Below are 21,731 nucleotides of genomic sequence, written 5' to 3'. Positions count from 1 at the left end.
CATGGGGAACCTTTATGAAATCTAAAAACAAATTTCGTCAATTTAGAAAGCATGGAGTTTGAATGATATAGTTTTGCACTATGGGTCCAATTACAGCTAATGTTGAAAGGCAATGTGGGAAAGGTTGAAAGGTTATGAAAGTAGGCTGATATTTAATATTAGCTTCCATGATAATTTAATTAAACTTTTGAGAATAAAACACTGCTGTCAAACATGAATTGTAAATGGAAATGTCAGTGTCAAGAGAATATATGAATAAACCTGCGTGCTCCTCATTAATTTATTACTCCTGTACGGTGCTTGGATCACCTTTAGGAACAAAGAATGACCCGTTTTAAAAGTATGGTGTGTTATCATGGGAGGAGCGCCTGCTGCAGAAACGGCCTGTGTCACGCGACATGCGTGTCTAAAGTTAGGAGTGCATAGGGGGCGAACTGGACACGACAACCCTCCTCTTGTCATCATCGTTATTCCGCGACGTCCGCCTCACGGCGCCATTCATCCTTGTCTGGACCCGTTTTAACCACCAGCCGTTTCTTTATCCGCGGCGCGTGCGGCTTGAATGGATAACGCCATGCTCATCTTCCTGCTCTACATGTATATGACGATCGCGCACGAGCTCGTATCCGGCTGGATGCAGTACCGGAAACAAGGAAACTGCTGTCAAGGTGTTTATGTTTGTGTGCGCGCAAGTCACTATAACATTTGTACGCATGTTACATGTTGTACACAGTGTTGTAAAGTACACAGCCTGTTCACCTAATGAAAGAACCATGTTTTGAAGTCTCGAGCGCAGCATCAGAAGCTAAAAAGTTTACTTTGAGTGTGTAAAATATTTAATTTAGGAATTGTGCTCTTGAATTCGTGACATTCGGGTTCAAAACAGGCAGTTAAAGAGCCTGAAATCATTTTTAGGCTCGACACTAATAATAAGGTTAAACAAAACCTCCATATTGTATGTTTGTGCACAAGGGTGGTAACACTGCTTAAATGCTTTAGCTTTCCAGAAAATGGATGTGTAGATTAATGAATGTGGATTACTCAATTGTTTAAATAAAACAGTTTCTTTACTGTATGTCAATCAGCCGCATTCTTCCTTAAGCGCCTGGGAGTGTCAGGGAGCCCGGAAGGCAAGGAGCCAGTCAGTCAGGACTGACAGAGGAGGGAGGGACCTGAGGAAGAGTGGACGTATACTTTGCAGTTACTGGAATTGCACATTTGGTAATTTAACTTTTTTATTACATATTAGAAATATTCAACATACTAGAAAGATTATGATTCTGGCATGAGAAAAGATGCAAATGGTCAAAGTGCTGAGAAGTTTACAAAATGTCTGTTTTGTAATCTTCATTAGATAAATGTCTGATTCCACTGTCCACTTGCTGTTGTTTATGTTTGATGAATGAATGCGGAAAATTTGATATTAAAAGGTAAGCATGTACACTTGCAGTATAGGCTGGTGGCAAACTTCAGAATTACTGCATGCAGCTCTGCTTCTGGTTCAACGGAATGGGGTGTCTTAACTTTTGACAAGGCTGTGAAACAAAGGGCATTACTTTTAACCGTCAGTAATTACACACATTCTGAGAGAAATTACTGTACAGCCAGCCTGTCTAGTACGGCAACTCAGATAGTAACACCACACTATTGAAAAACAAAACTTGAAAGGAAAGTGAAAGTATTTTCGAACTAGCTTGAACAATAAATGTATTGTATTGCCAGAACCAATTAAGAACCATCAAAATTAAAAGGTCCAGGACATGGTCTTGTACTTTTCTATCCTACATAGTACACTGCATCTCATTCAGCCATTTGCATACAAGTAAATGCACACATTCACACCTCAGTGGCAGACTTGGGCTGGCACAGAAGGCACCTTTGGGTTCTGTGTCTTACCCAAGGACACTTCAGAGCATGATCCACTGATCCCATATTTAGTGGGCAACAGCTATACTTTTTGAGCCACTATCGGCTCAGCAGTAAGTTAAACTTAATGCTAACCTAAGTCTTAATACAAAAAAAAAACATTTTATCCAACATGTTCCCCTTAAATTGTAACAGTTGAGCTGATATTATTATAATTATACTGAATTCCAAATTTTCATGATTTCCCATACTTAGAATTTCTGGACTGAACTCTATAGAACGCCATATATTTTTGAATATATATTTTGTCATTATTCATAACACTTTTACAACAAACTTTGCTGTTTGTTAAGACAATAAAAGGAAGATAGTGAAGGAATTTTAGGCGTTACTATTAACCGTCAGTAATTACACACATTCTTAAGAAAGAAAACTGAGGGTATTGTCTGTACATCCAGCCTGTCCAGTACCGCAACTTAGAAAATAACACCACAAACCTGTTTAGGTCCTATGACATTTACCTGTTACTATCACTATGATAGTAACAGGTAAATGTCAGTTATTATTATTATTATTATAATTTGAACTCCAACTTTGCATAATTGCCCAACATAGAATTGCTGGACTGTACCCAGGTTTTGGAGCATTCTAACTCTTTATATTTATAAATATAAATTGACATTATCCTTAACACTATCACTATGGCTGAACTGTTCGCTCTCTGAAGTTGGGAACCCTTTAAAACGCTCACTTAGTTAGATTCCACATCTAGTCAGAGACCTGGAGGATGGTACTGTTTGTAAGTTAAACATATCTAAAAGAAGTGCATAAACCTACACCCACTGCACAGTACGCTGTAATGAAAAGATGACACGTAAGCTTGTCTCATCAGCGTAACATTTGTGTTCTTGTTAAATACCTTAAACAGGTTTAGGCACACCACACACTGAACTGTCACCTGGAAGTCACTGGAATTACAGTAAGTCCACACAGGTGTGTTTTTAAATTGCTTATTAAACAAAACTCAATTTTGTTCATCATTAACTACAAAACCTCATATTTTGAGCTATATAAAATTGTAATTTTGTATTGCTTACATGTTTAAATATTAGTTTGGACAAATGTAATCATTAATGTGACACACTGGACAACAAGGGTTTCAAACAGATGATTCAAATTGTACAATTTCAGGTTTCAAGTATTATGTTTTTTATGTGGTTTAGAATTTTCTTTCAAATGTGTTAAAAACCTACAGTAACTGATTTTTTCGATAGATAAGGGCTCGTTAGAGTTCAACTGAGTACTGTGTAAAATTGTGTACACCAATGAATCATGTTTACATTTCCAAGTGTTCTTTGGGGTTCAATTCAAAAATTTTGTGAGTGGGTCACTTAATATAAAAGGTCCTGAAAGCATTCCAGTGTGGCTGTAGTATATACAATAATACAATAATATATACAATATTGTGATATAATGAAAAGATTATTGAATTGCATAGGATTTGCCAATATGAGACAGCAGTATGATCAATACATTTTGAAATGATTGTATGGTTATTTGTGTGACTGGTGTAGAATGAGCATTGTTGTTTTGTTTGTGTTCTTAGGGTTTGTAATAAATTTTCTGTTTAAATTCTTTTGAACAAAAAGAAAAAAACAATATGCATCATAATACAGTACAGTATGTAAATCTAAATACTATGTAGGGTCACTTCTGTTTTGTTTCTTGCCTCTTTGTTCAAAGCTGGGCATGGCATCAATCTCAGTTAGCGCCCACCTCAAGAAGGCTGTGCGTCAGCATTACATGAGCCTGTCCCAGAGAGGGAAGTGCCAAGTCACCTACATCTGGATTGATGGCAAAGGCGAGGGGCTTCGTAGCAAGACTCGGACCCTGGACAGCGAACCAAGCGGTTTAAAAGGCAAATAGCCACCAGTTTTTTGTTCTAAACATATTTAAGTTTAGCATTTTACTATAGGCCTGTTTTCTAACTTAAAGGCTCCATATAAAAATAATGATTGTACTGTTAACCTATATTGTACACAGTACATGTGTGAGAGTATCATAATGCCACCTCTAGTGACACAATGACTGCAGTGGTGAGCTAAACAGGTTTCACAGTGCAGGGAGTGTCCGGAATAAAGGTTTTAATAATTATGCTTTGTGTAAAATATTTTTTTCAGATATACCTGAATGGAACTTTGATGGCTCAAGCACATACCAGGCTGAGGGCTCCAATAGTGACATGTACCTCATCCCAGTCTGCATGTTCAGAGATCCATTCACTCTTGACCCGAACAAACTAGTTCTCTGTGAGGTCCTCAAGTACAACCACTTGCCTGCAGGTACTAAACATTCCCATCTTCACCCCTTTAACTGTTTTGGTCCTCTGAAGACTAACAAGTGGTATTGATTTCCCATATATCCCCTGCAGAAACTAACTTGCGTGCTGGCTGTAAACAAGTCATGGAGCAGGTTAAAGAGCACAGCATATGGTTTGGCATGGAGCAAGAGTACACGCTGTTTGGAACAGATGGACATCCTTTCAGTTGGCCCTCAAATGGATACCCAGAACCACAAGGTGATCATAGATTTTCTTTTCTGTTTATTGCACTGGTACCTTATATTTACTAATAAGGTATAATTATTTTGAAAAGTAAAACTATAATTATAAAATTTAATTTAAATTGAAAATTAATTAAAATAAGAAAGTACTCGTTTATGAAGAAAAAAAATCACTTATAGTATCAGCCGCTTTTAACTGTACTGTAATCTTTGGTTTACTAAGTGTTGAAGTGGAAGAAATGGTAATTCGTGACTAACATTCATTACAGCAGAGTACCATAATTCCCGCACTATAGAGCGCACCCGAGTTTAAGCCACCCACTATATTTTAATTAAAAGTTTTTTCTTCATACATAGACACACCTGCTTTTAAGCCACATGTCCACGTTGTAACATGAGCTATTTATCATAGGCAAAGATGATGTTTTTGTAACTTTTAATTACGTAAATACTGCAAAGTCTGTTTATTTTACCGCACCTGTAAAATAATAATAATTTTGTATACCACAAAGTTAATTGACCACTATCTACCGCTGCCTTCTGCATTAAAACCACTAAAGTCGTTTTCTTTAGTGTCAGAATTAGACATCCACACAATTGTCACACAGTTTATCTGTCATTCTTTCGCTGTATCCTTGACTTTTTCCTAGAAGCAGAGGCCTCCCTCCCTGATTGACAGGCGTTTTCGTCTCGACTTCTTTAAGGTGGCGTTTGTTTTGGCTTTTGTGGAGAGCAGCAACTCCTGTGTGGTTGGCGTGTAAGAATAAGTGAAGCGTCTTTATGATCTCTTAGCCATTTATTTAAAGCAGAAAAAAAATCCGCCCCGTGGTCTCTGTCCATTCAACACGGTCAGAAAGTCACATGCTGGTGTTCTCTAAACAAAAGAGCTGTAACGTAACACCGCATAACCGTGACTAAGGGCGCATAGCACACGCAAGTCTAAACAGCTTTAAGTCGGATCTGCACGGTGCAAACATCTTGGCAATGTTCGGCAGTATAAGATGCAGGGTTCAAAGCGCTGGAAAAGAGTAGCAGCTGAGGTCTGGAAATTACGGTATAAGCTTTTTCTTTCCCATGAAGTTTTTGAAGTGGACAATTTTTACTGAATAAAAGCAATGTCAGTTAAGCTCAAATTTGGGGATGTTAATGTAAGACACCACACCTACACAATGTTTAGTAATAAAAAATAATTGTAAATTTAAAATTATAGACAATTACTTGTTGATTTCTATCCTGGCAACTCAATTATTTAATTCTGTATCTAGTCTAAAGGTTTCAAGCTGGTTGAACTGGCAACTCAAGGAAGATGTACCTTGTAATAACTCAAACTATTATCAGGTACTCACAAACACCACATGTCAATTATTTTGTTCTAATAATCCTTCTCTTTTTTTAGGACAATACTACTGTGGAGTGGGGGCAGACAATGCTTTTGGAAGGGACATTGTGGAATGTCACTACAAGGCCTGTCTCTATGCAGGGATTAAAATCTGTGGCTCCAATGCTGAAGTTATGCCCTCTCAGGTACCTGTCAGCAGTGTAGCGGATTTAAATTAATAATTTAATATTATTGCCAAAACATTAATATTCCTCAAGGTTGGGGCAACGGGTAATTGAGCTAAACCAAGCTATAACATATCTAGTTAAATTAGAATCAGAATCAGAATCGTTTTATTTGCCAGGTTTGCACAAGACAAACATGGACTTGCATCCGGTCTGACTTAGTCTTTTCATACCCTCATACCGAACAGTAATTATTTACATATCAATTCACAGTTATATGCATACATTATTTGCATAAAGTAAATAAAGAATAGAATAAAATAAATTAAAATTGCAGCACACATATTTTTACTGAGTCCTTTCTCCATGTGATGGAGTTCAGCTTGGACACAGCCTGGGGGAAGAAGCTAGCTCTGTGTGTGGTTGGTTCTGGTGGCTATAGCTCTGTGATACCTGCCAGAGGGGAAGACTTTAAACAGTTTGTGTGTGGGATGTGTGGGGTCAGCAGTGATGTTTGCTGCCCGTTTTTTGAGTCTGGCCCAGTACAGATGCTCAATGGATGGAAGCTCAGTCTCAATTATTTTCTCTGCTGGCCAGACCACCCGCTGCAGTCTGTGTTTGTCCTGTTTAGTGGTTGAACCAAACCACACACTGATAGATGTGCAGAGGACAGATTGGATGATGGCCGTGCAGAAGATGATCAGCAGCTCCTTGGGCAGAATTAAGGTCCATGCATACGCTTTTGTCATGCTACACAATGCTAAAGAATTTGACCTTGATGTCTCAGTATGGTGTCTGTAGCTTTTCATGCCAAAAAGCTCTGTAGATCGCCCACACGACCCGTCTGAAAATGTGTGTTTTAAGCTCTCGTCCACAACGCTCTGTTTTAGGGGTGTGTAGCAAGTGAAGTTAATCGCCACACCCCTTTGAGGAAACGCATAGCCGTGATCCGCCGCAGGGATCAAAAGTAACGGTCACTGAATACACCATAACAGCGGAACTGGTTACCTCATCCTCGTAGTGGAGTTCAACCATATGTTTGATCCAAAATCTGACTCTGAAGTCGAATGGGAGGCTGTTGAAGTTGTTACACTTCGACTGGCGCAAGGTACGTCTAACTGGCAATTTCACATTTAATTTAATTTATTGATTTATTACTTGATTAGCTGCTAACGCTAATACTAATGGTTGCCAATAAGCAGCCTGAATTAATTAACAGAATATTCATAACACGACTAGCTTGTTTGGAAGCATAGCTCAATAAACTAATATAAACTCATTTGTACATGTTTTTTTCTTTCTCGTGCTCCTGCTGTGTCAAAATAATTTTTCTGTAATGGGGTCTTCAGCTGCAGCTTATATTTTGCCGTATTTTTCTGTAATTAAGTGCCAATGTAGGAACGGTGAATGCCTACAGAGGCATGGTGTGACAGCAACTGTTGCCGTCAAGATATTGCATGTGTTTAATACTTTTATTAATGTGACATGGTATTTAAAATTAAAATTTTGATAAATCTTACCTTAAGACGCCTGAACCAGTTGCCAAATCCACTGTCATGTATGGTTGATGATCCAGGACTGGAGCCAGTATGATTGAATGTGTATTAATCACAGAACACATTTAATATACAGTATATCAGACAATTACACATGCATGGAATAAATCAGTGTCTCAGAAATTCATAAACAATTTTAGAACATTTTACTATTTACAGATTAATCATAACGTACCTGTGAACTCTGGTTTACAAACATAGTTTTGATTCTAAATAATTATTGACCTAATATATTTTTAATTGCTTACTGATTACTGATATATCAAGTGCTAATATATAACTAATAGAAATTTAGTTTTTTGTTCATAAATTTGACTGTACTATGTCTGTGTGCATGACAAGTGCATGCAAGTTGTTGCAGTCTTGTTAGCTGGTGCTGGGGAGTTCTTGAGTTCTCAGAAAAGTCCTTTCAAAATAAAACTGAGAACAAAAACCTTCAGACCTTCATTTTTGCATTTATGTCGGCACCGGAGGAGTGATACTTCTAATAGTATGTACATGTACTGCATCTAAGTATTCCCCCCCAATCAGGAGGAGGGTTGAAACAGAGACAAAGTCCATCATGAGTCCACGAAAACAGAAACGGAGAGTCCAACAGGGTTCGTCCCCAAAGACTCCCTGGGACACAAAAAACCCCTCTTCTGGAGGGTGGTAGCAGGGGAGTCCGCCATGACGGCTGGCGGGGTCCGGGAGGGCAGAGCCGAGTCCAGCCCCCTCCCGACAGAGATGCTCTGGGGATCCCAGGCTCACGGCGGACGATGACGGCAGAGGCTGCGCCATCGTCGTGGCAGGAGGGGATTTTCCCCAGGCGAGCGGCCATGACGACGACAGAGCCGAGGCGGACGGCACCGCAGGAGGCAGCGCCACCCAAACGGCCACCAGTCCGGCAGTCGAGGCGAGAACCGAAGTGGAACCAGCGACAAAGTCAGATGTGGAGCCAGAGCCGGGACCAGAGACGAAGCCGGAACCAGAGACGAGGACAGACGTGGAGACGTGGCCGGAACCAGAGACAAAGCCGGGACCAGAGACGAGGACAGACGTGGAGACGTGGCCGGAACCAGGGACGAAGACAGACGTGGAGCCCGAGTCGGAACCAGAGACGAAGACAGACGTGGAGCCAGAGTTGGGACCAGAGACGAAGACAGACGTGGAACCAGAGTCGGGACCAGAGACGAAGACAGAGGTGGAGACGTGGTCGGCGCCGAGAACCAGAGCCAATGCAGGCGTGGCCGACGCTGAGCCACCAGGAACCGATGCAGGCGTGGTCAACGCCGAGCCACCAGGAACCAATGCAGGCGCCGGACCACCAGGAACCGATGCAGGCGTGGTCGACGCCGAGCCACCAGGAACCGATGCAGGCGCGGCAGGCGCCGAACCATCAGGAACCGATGCAGGCGCTGGACCACCAGGAACCGATGCAGGCGTGGCCTCCTCCTGGAGGTCGTGGAGAACCGCAGCAGGAACTGCGGCAGGCGCGACCTCCTTCTGGAGGTCGTGGAGAACCGCAGCAGGAACTGCGGCAGGCGCGACCTCCTCCTGGAGGTCCTCCCTCCAGGGCCGACAGGAACTAGAACGGCGTCCTCACAGGGGCCGACAGGAACAGGAACTAGAACGGCGTCCTCACAGGAGCTGACAGGAACAGGAAATAGAATGGCGTCCTCACAGGAGCCGACGGGAACAGGAACTAGAACGGCGTCCTCACAGGAGCTGACAGGAACTGGAACGACCTCTACCGGGCCGACGGGAACTGGAACGACCACTACCGGGCCGACGGGAACTGGAACGACCTCTACAGGGCCAACGGGGACTGGAACGACCTCTACAGGGCTGACGGGGACTGGAACGACCTCTACAGGGTCGACGGGGACTGGAACGACCTCTACAGGGTCGAAGGGGACTGGAACGGCGTCCTTACCGGAGCCGGCAGCGCTGCTCACGGACTCCTCACTGGAGCCGACGGGTTAGGGCGGCGTCCTCTCCGGAGCCGGCATTGCTGCTTGCAGCTGCCGAACTCGACGGAGTAGACGTCGGGCCTGACCAGGTCTTGTCTGACGGGTGGTGTGGGACAAGGCCGGAGCCTGAGCGTGACTCGACTGGGCTGGAACCTGACTCGGCTGGGCTGGAACCTGAGTGTGACTCGGCTGGGCTGGAACCTGAGCGTGACAAGGCTGGACTGGAACCTGAGTGTGACAAGGCTGGACTGGAACCTGAGTGTGACAAGGCTGGACTGGAACCTGAGCGTGACAAGGCTGGACTGGAACCTGAGCGTGACAAGGCTGAACTGGAACCTGAGCGTGACAAGGCTGAACTGGAACCTGAGCGTGACAAGACTAAACCGGGCTCTGAGCGTGACAGGACTGAAATGGGCTCTGAGCGTGACAGGACTGACCTGACTGAGACGTAGGACCTGGTGTGGCTGCTGGCTGCAGGCCTGGGAGTTGCAGTGCCTCACGCAGGGCAGGTTCCCTCAGGATGAGAGCAGCTGCCTCCTCGAACAGTTGTTCCCTTGTGCCTTGGTCTGCTGCCGAATCAGCAGTGTCCATCAGGTGGGCGAAGAGGAACGCAACCGGGGGAGAGCAGTGGAGGTGGAACCGCTGGGCGACGCTGTCTGGGATGCCTGCTATCGACATGACACAGTCAGTAGGGGAACCAAAAGAATCCTCTGCCGGGGAAGAGAGCTGCTTGGTCACCACGACCGAGGTCTCGGGACCCGGGGTTCTGGAACCGCGCCCTCGCCGACGTCGTCCTGTGACTGTCCGTCGTTTGAGGCGCTGGGAGCGGCTCTGTAACTGGGTCCGCGTGGTGAACCGAGAATGCGGCGTCTGGAGCTTGGGCTGGAGCTGTCGGAGCAGCGGCAAGAACGGAGACGTGAACCGCCGGAGCGGTGACAGGAACAGGAACACGATCTGCTGGAGCGGCGACAGGAGTGGAGACGTGAACAGCCGGAGCAGCGACAGGAACAGGAACGTGAACCGCCGGAGCGATGACAGGAACAGGAACAGGAATGGGAACCGCCGGAGCAGCGACAGGAACGTGAACCGCCGGAGCGGCGACAGGAACAGGAACGCGAACCGCCGGAGCGGCGGCAGGAACAGGAACGTGAACCGCCGGAGCGGCGACAGGAACAGAGACGTGAACCGCTGGAGCAGTGACAGGAACGCGAACTGCCGAAGCGGCGACAGGAACAGGAACGTGAACTGCCGGAGCGGCGACAGGAACAGAGATGTGAACCGCCGGAGCAGCAACAGGAACGCGAACCGCCGGAGCGGCGACAGGAACAGGAACGTGAACCACAGGAGCGGCGACAGGAGCGGCGACCGGAGCGGCAACGGAGACGCGACCAGACGATGCGCGCAGAGTGCGTGTCAAGTCCCTCCGCATTAGCTGGAGTCCATCAAAGAACGCCTGCACTCCGGGGTACTCACACCACCAGAACTCGTCCTCCAGTATTTCGATGGCCAACTTCACTACGGAGAGCCGGACCTTGAGACTGGGTGCTTCTGCATATTTCCTGGCTAGGCTCTGGAGATCTCTGCGGATATCCTCTGGTAAACTCGGGCAAACAAAATCCATTACTCCGGTGAGCAATTCATACATGGAGCCGAACAGGGAGAAAAAAATAAAGGAAAAAAACAGCTGTAACTGACCTGGGCGAAGGCTGGGCACTGGCTGGGTCCAAGTCTGGCCAGATCGTTCTGTCAGGAACGGCAGAGATTGGACCCACATGCACAGCACCGAGACGTCAGACAGGTGGTACAGTTCAAGGGTTTAATGCAGTTTTCTTTATAACAGACGGTCCAGGTCATACACAATGAATCTCAGGTTTCAGTACAAAGGGAGCAGGCTATCTCAAGGTCAGACGATCAGGTCAATATTACAAGTTCTTTACAGGCAACAGTACCGTTCAGGAGCAGACAGGAATCGGAGGTCAGGAACACAAAACAGGATCACGAGAAAAGTAGGCAAGATGGTAAAACGCTGGAAAGTGATGACTGGCATACAACGATCTGGCGGAGAACTAAGGAAACAGGTGGTGTTTAAATACAAGAGGTTGATTACTGATTTAAAAAAGGTGTGTGTAATGAGGACCGGAAGTAAAGCGGGAACTGATGTGGTGTGACCAGAAACGGAAGTGCTTACAAAATAAAACCGGAAACTGGAACCAAAACCTGACAAGGTAAAACAGAAAAGTCCTTTCAAAATAAAACTGAGAACGAAAACCTGACAGTTCTAGGGCGAAGAGTCCAAGTTGTCATTCCGTCTTCCCTGGTCTGGATCAGGGCGGTGTTTCCTGAGGAACAAGGCACCTATGTTAGACTTAGACCACCTGTGAAATACCTAAATTATTAATTAATTAATTAATTAATTAAAATTGTTTTCGTGGCAATACCTCAATAAAAGTTGAAATATTATAAAGCATTTGTCTGTTTTCCCTCATTAAAAATAGTTAAGTGAAACAGCAATAGTCAAAGCCAACTTTATTGTCAACCAATGCACCAGCATTATAATGCTGGATAAGTTACCTTCTTAGTTCAATGTGCAAACCACAAATTAATGGGTAGGATTCATAGTTATGTTGAAAGCATAGTTTCTTGAACAGGCACAGTCAGGGGCAGTTGGCTGGGGAGATGCAAGGATCTTTTTTGTCTTCATCACGTTTTGGAAGACATCAGAAGCAGTGCAGCTACTGTACAGATAGAGGATGCAGCTGTTTTCCTTGACACCACTCTAGAAGGTATAGAAAATAGAATAGTAGATTCAAGAAATGTCCAGTATTTCCTATGTATTTCACAACCTTCAAAATTTTAAACAATATAGGGGTAGTTAGATCAGTTTTAATGGGGTTTGGAGCAAACACGTTTTCAACTTAGCGTTTATAGTGCTGGTTTGTTAAATCTTGGCATGACATTAATGACCTTCTTTCTGTCAGGTTGCTCAAATTCTACTCAGAGGGCGGAGGGTGGGACAGGGATGTTAATAGGGTCCTTCATATAACGACCTGGGTCCAGCAGGACTTTATTAAAGATGGTCTCCATCAGCTTTTCCACATGCTCTGCACCATAACACGAGAATTACAAATTACCCGTCAACGGATTAAAATATCAAAATAAGTTGATCAACTGCATACAGAGTAAATACTGTATATAGACAATAATATAGAGCAGATTATGAATACTACAACTACTGAAATTTGAAATCCAAAATCTCTGTCAAATATAACTGACTATTGGCCAACAAATGATTATACTTCCGTTAAATGTACATACCTTTGCTTTTAAGGTGAGCAACAACTCTTCTACTGTGTCCACAGCCTGCACTGGCGTGTCAGTTTGAGAAACAAGACTCCTCGCATTTTGGTAGCTAGGATGCGTCAGCCTTTATAAAGAAACAACACACATTTACATTTAGCTTACTAGATAAGCAACACATACAAGAAGACAGCAACAACATACATGTTAGACTTAGATAGAACTTGCCATAACCCAAATTCACAGGTCTACTTGGACTATGACATACACACGACAGGCTCGGTAGTATTTAGAAACACAGCTGACTCTCACAACTTACTATCGCAGCCAAGCCAAAGTTGTACTGAACGTCATGTGGAGGCTAACACTTGCTGCTTACGCTAGCCGCTAACGCTGGCGCTACCATAGCGCTAACGGCTAACATGACTCTAGCAGCTAAAATGTGAGCTCAGTGAATGACCTCAGTACAATATATCACACAATTCGAACCGGACAAATGCTGGAGAGGCTTGGACTCCAAATTGCGTGGCAGCACCTTGTAACACTGTCTCTCTTTGTCGCTGTAGCTGTTAGCATCAACTTTTCTAGTCATTAGCATTCCTTACACAGGAGGGAATCAAGATTATAAACAAAGAAACTTCTGGAGTACATACATCAAATAAGTATCAAGCATGTACTTACGTTTGGGGAAGCAGCAAGTGGATCACATCTTGTAGGAAAGTAGCGCTTCTTCAACCGCAAGCCCAGTAATAAATATACCCTCGTTTTCTAAGCAGTCGGAGGTGAAATGGTGTCCACACACAAACAAGCATCTAGGCAGCGGCGCCGGCACCGGTCCATTTACAAGTAAATAACATAAAGTTCTCCTTTCTTGCTCCGCTGGTAAAATGAAAAGGCTGCGATGCTGGTTGGAACAACCAACAACGGAGCACTTTCTGAACCCTAATGGCCTCATGTCAGTTCGTGTCACAGTGAGTGACTTTTTCTTCTTGTTTTGTCTATTAAATGGCGGGTGGCAACCAACTAAAAGGTGCAAAGGTGCACCTATTATGCTAGAGTGCACAGTGAGTAACTGTAACGCAATGTTGCAGGTAAATTTAGGGGTCCAGGTTTGTCTGGGGGGGGCAAAGGCACTTTGAGGCACCTGGAGGCCCGCAACAGGAGCAACAGAGCCAGACCATATAGTGGAAGCAGGGGCTGGTGGTCCATCCTTTGCAGCAGGCGACTGCGGAGCTATGGCTGAATCAGACTGCGCAACTGGGACAGAAACAGTCAGGGAGGCTGGGACTGGAGCAGCCAGGGAAACTGGCAGGAGCAGCTGGTGAGAAGCCCAGGAGCAGTTCACATAGTCCCAGGGTTTCACTTAATCCTGAAGTACGCTGACAGATCTTCACTGCCAGACAGGCGTCACTCCTGGCCTGTGGACTGAAAGAAGAGGTAGCTATGTCTAACAAAGACTTGAGTTATCCACAGTGCTAGGGCAATACTGGCAGGCAAAGAAGGTGGTTTCGGTCTTTGAGCAGCAGTAGCAGCAAAACTAGGGATAGGATCGACAGGGGCTGAACTAGAAGTAGAGATGGAAAGTGCGATTCTAGCAAACCTAGCAAATACACGCCACATTAACGTGACAGTCACTTGGTAGCGGTCACATGACAAATTAACAAATGAACGATCCGTAAGGATCTGTGTGAATGAATCACGAATAAACTGGAGCGCTTGCTGCTTGCTACAGAGCCTGAGCAGCTTGGTTGTCACGTGACAAATGAATGAACGAACGTGAAAGTAAAACTGATTTTAAGACTTTTAAAGCAAAAAGTAACAATAAGAACATCTGTATAATGTTTACCTGGTGCATTTATTGTGCCCAAAATGTATTATTATTATTATTATTATTATTATTATTATTATTATTATTATTATTATTATTATTATTATTATTATTATTATTATTATTATTATTATTATTATTAACAATAATAATAATAATGTTGCAGAGTATACAACAAAATCAACAGGTTGATATAATGTTCAAAAGTAAAGATGTACAAACACACTTTACATTATATACACAATCAAAGACCACTAATTAATTATAAATTAATTATAAATAATGTATGTCGGGTGTCAGGTGACAAATGAACTTAAGACATCATTTATTTCCTTGTTTCTCAGTCCACACAGCCCTTTAGCTGAGCTACAGCTGTCACGTGTCAAAAGAAGAAATCCCTGAGGACAGACGCTCAGTTGAATCAGTGGTAAATTTCTGTTTTCTGTCCTGCTGACTAAGCTTAAGCAGCTGTTGCCATGTGGCGAATAAAGGTACTGCATTAAAGTGAGCGAGTCATTCACTGAGAGGACTCGTTCTTCCCGAGTTATATCATTTTCATATTGAACGAGTCATTCACGAACGACACATCAATAGCTAGAAGCAGGCTCTGGGACAGAAACAGAGACAGAACATGGAGCTGGGATTCTAGTGGAGATACACAATAAAGAGCTGGATGTGACTGCAACAGGAGACAGTAGCTGCAGACAAAGGCTTGGATCCCATAGCAGAGGAGGCCTGAAGGCACTGGGCTGGATGTGTGGCTTGAACTGCTTCAGTAGGAACTAAGGCACAGGCTAAGCAGCAGGGTGTAGCCACTCTTGGGACTGGAGTTGGACTGGAAACCGGAGCTGGAGTAAAAACATGGGCTGGAGACAGCTGCGGTTTTGGCATTGAGCGATAAACTGGCATAGGCTCTGATATCGAAGTTGGGGCATGTGCTGGAATTCGCTGTAGCGCTGGCATTGAGGCAGGAACTGGAGACAGGCGAGAAGATGGTGTCTTGGCAGGCGCGGAGTGCAGAGTGCGTTCCATAAACTATAGACTTACTAGCTACTAACTGAGATTTACACACATGACTAAATGAGTAAGTGAAAACCGCTCAACCGGTTACATGACTGAACATATAGCTAGAACAACACAGGCAGGGACTAAAACAGGAAGTAGAACAACGTAAAACAGGACACTAGACTGTGACCTAGGATTCGTGACACACGGATTCCTTCCCCGAATGAACATCTATACTCGTTCCCATACCACTTTTAAATCACATAGATTTGATTTGTGCATGCGTAAACCGGTCTGCGTGCGTAAACCGATTTGTGCGTGCGTAACCGTATCTGTGCGCGCGTAACCAGATGCGTAAACCAATCTGTTTTACTCCATATCCCACATTCAGCAAGCCTTTAATTGTAATTAATTACAATTAGACAGCAACAGTGGAGAGGAAAAACTCTAACGAAGGAAATTCCAGGAGAATTAAACATTTTGCTGGGAGAATAAGTAACTATGAGGTCTTTAGAAGGAGCTTTGAGATAAGATAAGACAACGACAATGATAATATACCAGCGAATACCGCTGGTTATGAAAACAATGATAGAACAACAGCAACAACAAAAAATGAAATACACCGTGTGGGTACATAATGTGTGTCACTGTAGTGCTGTCTTGTATAGTCTGATGGCTGTGGGGAGGAATAACCTGCGTCATCCACCTCGATGCCTGGACGATATGCAAACTGCAGTGGGTCCAGTGCTGAGCTCACTTGGGTGTGGAGGTGACTGAGGAGAATCCTCTCCATGGCCTTCATCAGGTGGGAGGTTAAGGCCACGGGTCTGAAGTGGTTCGGCTCTTTAGGACGGGGTACTTTAGGAACCGGAACCAGACAGGTAGTCCTCCAGAGTACTGGTACTCTCTCCAGGCTGATGCTCAGGTTGAATATAGGGAGGACCACCTCACTGAGCTGGTCTGCACACTCTGTAAGGGCCCTGGAGCTGATGCTATCAGGGCATGTTGCTTTCCTGGCCTTTTTCCTCCTTAACTTCCTCCTGACCTGTTTCAGAGTGAGGCAGGGGGGGTGGGCAATGGCTGGTCTGGGGCTGTGGGTTGTGAACCCTTTGTTGTGGTTGGAGGGAGGACAGAGTGGACTGTGCGGTGCTGAGGTGTAAATAGCTGCAATTGGGAGAAGATGCCTGAACTGGAGAGGTGTGAAGAAGTGGCCATGTGGATGGAGACTGGGGCTGGGCAGAGTCAAATATATTTAGGATCAGGTTTAACTCACTTGGCCAGGCCGTCCATTTTCAGCCTTACCATGACAAGAGATGTCCTCTCCACACATGTCGCACTCCAGGTGATGTTCCTAGCAGCTTTCTGTAGCTGTCCTTGCAACTCCTGTTTTTTTTATTTTACAGTAAGTCCCTCTGCACTCTGCGCAGCTCCTCCTTGTCCCCTGACACAAAAAAGCCCTCTTCTTCTCATGTAAAAGCGCTTTCAGCTCAGGGGGCTAGGCCTAGGGCTTGTTGTTGGAAAAACACCTCACTGTCCTTGGCATGGTGTTTTCCACGCAAAAATGTATGTAGTCTGTTATGCAGTGTGTGACACTGTCCCAGTCTGTGGTATTAAAACAGTCCTATAGTTCCTCTGTTGCCTCCTCATCACCTGCTGTGTCTGCTGTTTCACCACTGGAGTGTAAACAGGGAAGAGATGAGTTCTTGACATTAACATGTAGAAGGTACTTTAATAATAATGTAGGAGAAATGTGATCTTTCCTTCTAAGTCCCATCAGAATCTGCTGCAGCACTTTGAATTTGTTGTTGGCTTTTTAATGAGCTGTTAGGACATTCCGAGTAAGGCGTTACAGTAGTCCACTGTAGAGGTAACAAATGCATGGATCAGTTTCTCTGCATCGCTCTGAGAGAGGATGCTTCTAATTTTATTCATGTTTCTAAGATTAAGTAGGCAGTCCTGGAAGTTTGTATGACATGAAGGAGAGACTCTGATCAAAGACGACACCAACGTTTCTCACAGTAGAATCTTAAGCCAATGTTATATCATCAAAAGTAACTATCTGATTCAGTAGTGTCTCTGTGATTTTATTCCCAACAATAAGGTTTTATCTGAATTTGGTTGAAGGAGGTTTTGTGACATCCAGGATTTGATGTCTTTCAAAACAACTTTGAATTTTCACTACTTCATCTGTTTCATTTGGTTCCAAAGACAGATATAGCTGAGTATCATCTACATAACAATGAAGACTTATAGAATGCTCCCTAATAACATCACGTAGGGGAGACATGTTTAGACTGAACAGTATTGGACCAAGCACAAAACCCTGCGGTACACCAAAGCTAATCCTTGTGCATATGGAGGATTTGTCATTACCATAAACAAATTGGAATCTTTTCAACAATGCAGCACTAAGATCTTACAGGATAAAGACAGAAACTAGACCATTTTCTGAAGCTAAGAGAAGTGTGTCTGTTGAAGAAGAGAAGTGTTCTCCGTGACTGTAACCAGAGCTGTTTCTGTGCAATCACCAAATTACCATTACTCAGCACCACTGTTCCCTCTAAGCTGCAAGTCAGCGCAATTGAGCAGTGCTGACACGGGAATTTGACTGCATGCACAAAAAAAGCTAACCTGAATTGAAAATAAAATAAACACATAACAATTTATTCTGTGTTATTCTGCAAAGTGAGTCAGTGAGTGACCAGTGACTGGCTGCTCCACGCAATGATGCGATTCACAGATGTATTTATGCAACTAATCAACGTAATTGACAACCGTGGTCAAATAAGCTGCTGTTCGCTTTTCAGTGGTCAAATCAGCATCACTTCACGTTGTCATAAACTCTGGGGAGAAGGAACCAAATGCACAGCGTGAGCTTGAGTAAAAACTGTAGTTTAATGGTTCAAAGTCAGGCAGGCAAAGGTCATACACAGTGTGGGCAAACAGGATCCGACAAGGTGCAGGCAAAGACGAAGTCAAAAACAGGCAATGGTCAAACTCACGGCTAGGTACTGTCAGAGGCTGGACAAGAGGCAAGACGAGGTAACAAAACTCGGTAACGCTGGAATGCTGGCTATGAGAACGCAGACAATCTGGCAACGGGTAAATGCAGACATGGTGCATAAATGCTATGTGAGTAATGACTGATAGAAGACAGCTGGTGAGATCATGTGACTGCAAAGTAAAGCTAAACTAAAAGTGACAAGGGAAAACCGGAAGTACAAGAAAATAAAACAGGAAGTGAGTCCAGGCTGTGACACACATACTACACGCCGGTATTTCTCACTCACTCCCAAACATGGTCAGTCAGTCGCTTCCTTCGGTCACAGTGGAGCTTTTGTTTTGTAAGTAACATAATATTCTTCAAAAGTTCCCTTCAAACTCAAAGTACTGTTGGGCATGTGTGTCGTATAGCAAGTAAAGTAGTATCAGTAATAATGTAATTGCATATATGAAACAGAGGGACAGTCAGAGAGTTAAGGATCAGCCAGAGCAGGCAGTTACAGGTAAGAATTGCTTGACCAAAACCCGAATGTGACTGGATGATGGACAGTTATAAATGGAAGGTTGAGATTGCACAGAAGGCCTGTTAGCTCAGTTGGTAGAGTGTTGGTCTGTAAAAGAGAAAGTCTAAGGTTTAATCCCCCACCTCACCACTGTAAATTTAATTTATATTGTCTTTAATTTGGTAAAGTGTAAATGTTGTAATTTGACGTTGATGAACTATGTAATTTGGATGGATGCAATGCTTGTGACCACAGTGTACATGCTGTGGATCCACCAGTTCGGACCTATACAGGCCATCATCCGGGACATCCACCCCAAACCTCACTGTTTTGCTTCTGCTGATTCTACTTCATAATACTACACCCTTCTTCTTCTTGCGTCAAATACTATAAGTATAGTATAAGTGTAAGTACAAAAGAAAGAGGAAGTTACGTAGTTAAGAAGACGGTGGAATTCGACTAAGACAAAGTTTTCCATACACTATATGTCTGGTGGGCATCACTGAATTTTAGAGGAGGAGGGTGCTTGAAGCCTGTGGCTTGACTTGGGATGAAGTTCTGTCTCTTGCTTGCTTTATCAAACTATCCTATTAAACTGATCCTAAGTTTGGACTAAACTATACTTTTCTCTTTTTATCACATTCAAAGTTCCATCACACCATAACACAATAAATATATAATAGTTACAGTATGCTGACATTCAAATCAATATGAAGATTTAAGAATGGTTAAACACAAAATCAAATGCATATGACTACTGAAAGTCTCTGATGTAGTTCTGACGATGCTGCCACAATTGAAGTGACTCTAGAATGGTTTTGTGGTTTTAATAATCAAATTATTTTAGTGTTGCGTTACCTCATAACACAATTACCTGTCTATGGATGTTACCTGAGAACATAAGTATATATGCATTGCGTACAGAATTAGCAGGTGAATATAACATCTTTATTTTAACTTTTCATAAGTCAGACAGAAAAACACCACTTGAGAACCAACGAAGGGCAATGTGGCTTCACATTACTCAATCCTGTCTCCCTTTTTTATGAAAAGAAGTTGTTGTGTTTCTTAACACAACCTTATAACATCTTTTTATGATTTCAGTGGGAGTTCCAGATAGGTCCCTGTGAAGGCATTGAAATGGGTGACCATCTGTGGGTGGCACGCTTTCTATTGCACAGAGTCTGTGAAGATTTTGGAGTTGTCGCATCATTGGACCCCAAACCAATGCAAGGAAACTGGAACGGTGCTGGTTGCCATACAAATGTCAGCACCAAGAAGATGAGAGAAGCAGGGGGACTCCAGTGCGTAAACAGTTTGAAACTTGACAATAACCAATTAATTTATGGAACAACAGCAAATTTCCTGCACCTGCATAGCCACGTGTTAATATCTCACCTGTAACCTTTCTCTGATTAAATCTCACTTTATATATTTTTTTATCACTTGACAGATATATTGATCAGGCCATTGAGAAATTGAGCAAGAAACATCCTGAACACATCCTTGACTATGATCCACATGCCGGTGAAGACAATAAGCGACGTCTCACAGGTCTCCATGAAACCTCTAACATCAATGACTTCTCTTCAGGAGTGGCCAACCGAGGCGCTAGCATCCGCATCCCTCGCCAAGTGGGCCATGAAAAGAAAGGTTACTTTGAAGACCGCAGGCCTGCAGCAAACTGTGACCCATACCTTGTGACAAAGGTCATTGCAACCACCTGTCTGCTGCACTCAGAGGAGGAAGAGGACAACATCTAGTGGAAGCATACACAATATGGGTTGCAATATTTTTATTTATTTTTTTGTTCTGTCCAGCAGTTTAGCAAGCTGCATATCTTACGCTGAATGCCATATTGTGATGGATAGTAGTACAGTACAGGACAGTACAGGAGTATATATATATAATATATATACTCTTCTTGATTTATGGTTTATTTGATGGTTTATTTAGCTAATCCCAAATATGTGATGTTGCTGTGTTGGTGGACAGGTTAAGTTTCTGCTTTAGGGTGTGTATGCGGGAGGGTGTGGGGGGGTGGGGGCTAAGGGGTGCAACCAGCTGCTGAAACCAAGCAGATCTGTTAAGTAAACAATCGGAGCAAAATAAATAAGAAGATGGAAGTACCTTAGTAGTAAGAAGTACCTTAGTAGTAAGTACCTGTTGTACTGTGGTTTAACTTGGAGCTTAATACTAATACCGATAATAGTGTTAAGGTGTGTGCACATACTCATACAAACATATGCATATCATATACATACATATGTGCATTGTTATACATATCCCATACTACTTAATAAAAGTCATGACATACAACACCACAATTTCCATATATACACATTATTGATATTGGTAGTGATAAGTATCAGTAATACTTACAGTTGGATTTGGAAAGTGTCCCACTACAAGGTTAGTAAGGCTGTAGCTTGATATTATTCACCCAAAGGGTGAGGCAGACGTTGGTGCATGAACAATGCCACTTGTGGAAGCCAGGGTGATGTGAGGGGCTCGGCCACTACGCCCATCCAACAAGCAGAGGAAAGAATCCTAGCAGCCAGGGAGCCCACACACCTTCAGTTCCAGGAGGGCAGGTGTTGCGACCCAAGCCGCCCACACAGAGCCCCCCAGGCAGAGCTGCAGCAGCCACAGAGAC

The 21,731-nt window shown here is 43.6% G+C and overlaps 1 protein-coding gene across 3 annotated transcripts; it reads left to right on the top strand.

Moving 5' to 3' along the window:
• The first annotated feature begins 1,085 nt into the window (after positions 1 to 1,085).
• LOC114867207 (glutamine synthetase-like) lies at positions 1,086 to 20,958 on the top strand. 3 transcript variants are annotated; one of them, XM_029169690.3, is made up of 8 exons: positions 1,086 to 1,221; positions 2,795 to 2,859; positions 3,610 to 3,784; positions 4,047 to 4,208; positions 4,298 to 4,444; positions 5,825 to 5,952; positions 20,180 to 20,379; positions 20,529 to 20,958. In XM_029169690.3, exons 3-8 carry the CDS (start codon positions 3,616 to 3,618, stop codon positions 20,836 to 20,838), a joined length of 1,116 nt encoding a protein of 371 aa, XP_029025523.1. In that variant the 5' UTR covers positions 1,086 to 1,221; positions 2,795 to 2,859; positions 3,610 to 3,615; the 3' UTR covers positions 20,839 to 20,958. The 3 variants fall into 3 exon arrangements, with proteins under 3 accessions (XP_029025523.1, XP_029025525.1, XP_029025521.1); XM_029169688.3 differs by having other exon boundaries at positions 1,090 to 1,221; positions 2,795 to 2,845; XM_029169692.3 differs by lacking the exon at positions 2,795 to 2,859.
• The last annotated feature ends 773 nt before the right edge of the window (positions 20,959 to 21,731 follow it).

Source organism: Betta splendens, chromosome 12 (genome assembly GCF_900634795.4).
Source record: "Betta splendens chromosome 12, fBetSpl5.4, whole genome shotgun sequence".
In the NCBI taxonomy this organism is placed as follows: Eukaryota; Metazoa; Chordata; class Actinopteri; order Anabantiformes; family Osphronemidae; genus Betta; species Betta splendens.
Note: the sequence above shows the minus strand (reverse complement) of the source record. Positions and strands in the feature narration are given on the sequence as shown.